The following is a 4,328-nucleotide window of genomic DNA, read 5'->3' as shown; positions in this document are numbered from 1 at the left end:
ACGCTCAAGTCATTAACTATTATATTTTCCTATGTACTTTTTTTTAATGAAAGTTTTTCAGTATGTTGTAAAAACAGGAAACATGGTTTAAAAATATGTTTCGGGATTTTGTCAAGGTACCTATGTGCATCTTTGTATTTATAGTCATGATTTAAATTTTATGTCTCAAGCATATGAAATAACTAATTTTGAAATTTAAAATAAAACTGCAATAATTAAAAAAAAACTTGTGGATTTTATCAATATGAAGGTGAAAAGATTATTGCAATTTTATAAGTATGAGGGTCATACATTCTAGATTTTCTAGGACAGTGCTGATTTCTGTTTTCAGAGTGTGTGTCTTGATTTTTCGAATGGGTAGTATGATTACTGTTCTGACCATTGGCTATTATTTGGCCAGCATGCTTTAAGGTCTTTTAGTAGTCAAACTGCTCAGTTATCTTACATTTCCCTTTGAGAACTTAACTAGTGCTGCCACGTAGACATAAAAAAAAGCCTGAAGATAATATGGAACTGGCATTCAGTACATTACCCTGAGTGCCAGACTTCTGTTGAAAGATGGTTTCTTGATGAAGACAATGTATATTAACATTCCTCTCCCTACCATAAATTAGTGCAAAAATTCTTCAAGGAAAAAAATGGGTTGTTAAGAACCGTTCTTTAATTAAGAACTGTTCTTTAAGCCCAGTGCAGTGGCTTACGCCTGTAAAATGCTTGCACTTTGGGAGGCCAAGGTGGGAGGATTGCTAGTGAGATCCCGTCTCTACAAAAAATAGAAAGACTAGCCGAGTGTGGTGGTATGTGTGTGTTGTCCCAGCTACTCAGGAGGCTGAGACAGAAGGATGACTTGAACCCAGGAGTTGGAGGTTGCAGTGAGCTATGATGACACCACTGCACTCTCTAGCCTGGGCAACAGTGTGAGACCCTGTCCCCCCCACCAAAAAAAAAAAAACCCAAAACAGAACTGTGCTTTAATCCTTCCTCTCACTTCAGAAATGTTTCTTTGTGATCTGTAGTCACAGAGCCCACCAAGAGGGAAACTTGTCCTTCCTAGAGCCTGTTTCTGTGGTGACATCCCCTTGTGTCACAGGCTGGATGGAACCTCAGCTATATGGTGGCTGTAACCCCACATGAGCTTTTTACTTTTAGTGGGCAAAATTTTGAAAATATTCATGTTTAGCCTTATCTCTTACCTTAATAACCATCATTGGTATGGTTATTATGGATTCAATTGCTATGATTTCTCTTTCTGTTTAATAGATTCAGACCAAAATTAAACCTTTATAATCTGACCGTGACCAAAATCACCTCAAATTTAATCGAATGACCTACAATTATACAATCTTTTTACCCATTAGAAAGTATAACTTTTTTCTCATTGAATAATACATACGTACCAAATAAAGTCTAAACTTTATAATATTCTTTTATATCTAAGTGTCATAAGCTTTTAAAAAGTTGCTTAGTAATGATAACAGTTTCATTTTGTTGGTTTTAATCATCTGACTGCCATAAGGTCCCTAGTAACCTAGTTATATTCCTTAGAGGACATCTTGTATGTTCTTCAGTCAGTATGTTGTTTTATACAACCATAACAACAGAGTAGCTTCAAAATAAATGCCATTGATATGTGGCAAGCTATTAGTACATGAACTGCATCATTTTTGGGAAAAAGCAAGCTATTTTCAGATGTCATTAAATTAGAAGCTACTTCTGGCTCATGTAGCAGTGTTGACTGTTCCATGTGTTACCATAATGCTTTTGTAATGGAAAATCTGCAATAAGTAAGGACAGGGTCCTTCCCAGTAGTCAGCCAGCCTATACTCAGAGACTTCTGTTAGGTATTTTCATAGCAAACATCTGTGTGTTTCCACCTGCTCAAATTTTCCTCTCTTATAGCTTCATTATTTTGGTGTTATGACATTTAGGAACTTCTCACATAGTTGCCGGGAATTCCAACAGCTCTTCAGTGGGTGGTAACACCCTTACCATGAGCCAGATTTGAACTCCCTAACCCTCTGCGATCCTCAGTGAGGAAAGGGAACAAGGCCATGTGTAGGAGTGGGGCTTAGTATGACTCTACCACATTTGACAAAGGGTCAAGAGGGTGAGGCCAGAGAAAGGCTGAGCTGGGATCAGCTGAGACAGCTCTTATAATGAAAAAGAAATGGGGCCAGAACTTTTTCTGGAGAGTAGTTATGTTTTCCTGCCAATGCAGAAGTCCTACTCATTGACAAATGACAACCAATCTAAGTGTCAAGTAAGATTGTTTGCCTTAGTAATCAATCTGTATGACACCATTTTAACAGGAGGCCTCATTCTTCTTTTCCCATCCAGAACTAAGAGAAAAAAAGTGAATATGGTTTTTGCTCACAAAATGGATAACAGCAAGCCACCTTTGGTTATCCCTACACTTCTGGTGCCCCTTCAAAACCACAGCTGCACTGAAACAGCCACACCTCCGCCAAGCCGTGACCTGACGGAATTATATGAGGAGCACAGTTGGATGAGCAACCGAACAGACCTTCAGTATGGACTGAAACCTGGGGAAGTGGCCACAGCCAGCATTTTCTTTGGGACTCTGTGGTTGTTTTCTCTCTTTGGCAATTCCCTGGTTTGTTTGGTCATCCATAGGAGTAGGAGGACTCAGTCCACCACCAACTACTTTGTGGTCTCCATGGCATGTGCTGATCTTCTCATCAGCGTTGCCAGCATGCCTTTCGTCCTGCTGCAGTTCACCACTGGAAGGTGGACGCTTGGTAGTGTGATGTGCAAGGTCGTGCGATATTTTCAGTATCTCACTCCAGGTGTCCAGATCTATGTTCTTCTCTCCATCTGCATAGACCGGTTCTACACCATTGTCTATCCTCTGAGCTTCAAGGTGTCCAGAGAAAAAGCCAAGAAAATGATTGCAGCATCATGGATCTTTAATGCAGCCTTTGTGACCCCCGTGTTCTTTTTCTATGGCACCAGCTGGGACAGTCATTGTAACTATTTCCTCCCTTCCTCTTGGAAAGGAACCACCTATACCATCGTCCACTTCTTAGTGGGCTTTGTGATTCCATCTGTCCTCATAATCTTATTTTACCAAAAGGTCATAAAGTATATTTGGAGAATAGGCACTGATGGCCGAACAGTGAGGAGGACAATGAACATTGTCCCAAGGACAAAAGTGAAAACTATCAAGATGTTCCTCATTTTAAATCTATTGTTCTTACTCTCCTGGCTGCCTTTTCATGTAGCTCAGCTGTGGCACCCCCATGAACAAGAATATAAGAAAAGTTCCCTTGTTTTCACAGCTATCACATGGATATCCTTCAGTTCTTCAGCTTCTAAACCTACTTTGTATTCAATTTATAACGCCAATTTTAGGAGAGGGATGAAAGAGACTTTTTGCATGTCCTCAATGAAATGTTACCGAAGCAATGCCTATACTATCACAACCAGTTCAAGGATGGCCAAAAAAAACTATGTTGGCATTTCAGAAATCCCTCCCATGGCCAAAACTATAACCAAAGACTCAATCTATGATTCATTTGACAGAGAAGCCAAGGAAAAAAAGCTTGCTTGGCCCATTAACTCAAATCCACCAAATACTTTCGTCTAATTTCTCAGAATTCTTTCAATTGTTATGTGCCAGAGATTAAAAGCTTAACCTATAAAACAGAAGCTATTTACATATTTTTTTCACTCAACTTTCTGAGGGAAATGTTTTATTTTGTAAAATGCATTGATTTATTGATTATAGTTTTTGTGGATTTTATTCTAGTTTTTCATTCTAGTTTTGTTAGCATTTTATTTTAGGAAAATCATTTGCTTTGAACTACAGTCAATAGTCTTGTTTAGTATCTTGGTTACATGCATTAAAAAGAAAATGCTTTCCTACTTTTTATTTACCATTAGGTCTAAAGAGCATAAGCCATACACACAGTCTTTGATTAATGATTCAACCTAGTTTTGTTTCCTTTTTCTCCTCCCTACTGAATTTTTATAACTATGGGCTTTTGTTCCAGATGAAATTCCTGCGTTACCCATTTGAGAGACTGGTATTTCATCCACTAAGCAACATTTAGGAAGAGTTAATATTGTATATTTTCCACATTACCTTCTTCCAAGTAACCACTGGCCAGATCTATGGTGGAAAGCACTCCATATATTGGAATATATTGGAACTTTCTAGGAAGTCTTCTGTGATTGGATTTTAATCAGGATTCCTAGGGAAAGAAAGCTTACAGAGTTGCCTAATTTTTTCTCTCTTTTTCTTTCATTTTCATCCTTCCTTAATCTAAGCAGTTGATGAGGCCGTGAACATTTCGAAGTCAACAAGA

At 38.4% G+C, this 4,328-nt stretch overlaps 1 protein-coding gene across 2 annotated transcripts in view; it reads left to right on the top strand.

Moving 5' to 3' along the window:
- Positions 1 to 3,929, top strand: part of GPR19 (G protein-coupled receptor 19) — a 42,619-nt gene extending 38,690 nt beyond the window's left edge. Inside the window, exon 2 of one of the 2 annotated variants that reach the window (XM_012655789.1) lies at positions 2,338 to 3,929. In XM_012655789.1, coding sequence (XP_012511243.1) covers positions 2,360 to 3,607 — 1,248 coding nt within the window. In that variant the 5' untranslated portion in view covers positions 2,338 to 2,359 and the 3' untranslated portion in view covers positions 3,608 to 3,929. The remainder of the gene's footprint in view (positions 1 to 2,337) is intronic. The other variant, XM_012655788.1, reaches the window with a different exon arrangement.
- Positions 3,930 to 4,328: the final 399 nt, after the last annotated feature.

This window comes from Propithecus coquereli, unplaced genomic scaffold (genome assembly GCF_000956105.1).
Source record: "Propithecus coquereli isolate 6110/MARCELLA unplaced genomic scaffold, Pcoq_1.0 Scaffold487, whole genome shotgun sequence".
Taxonomy (NCBI): domain Eukaryota; kingdom Metazoa; phylum Chordata; class Mammalia; order Primates; family Indriidae; genus Propithecus; species Propithecus coquereli.
Note: the sequence above shows the minus strand (reverse complement) of the source record. Positions and strands in the feature narration are given on the sequence as shown.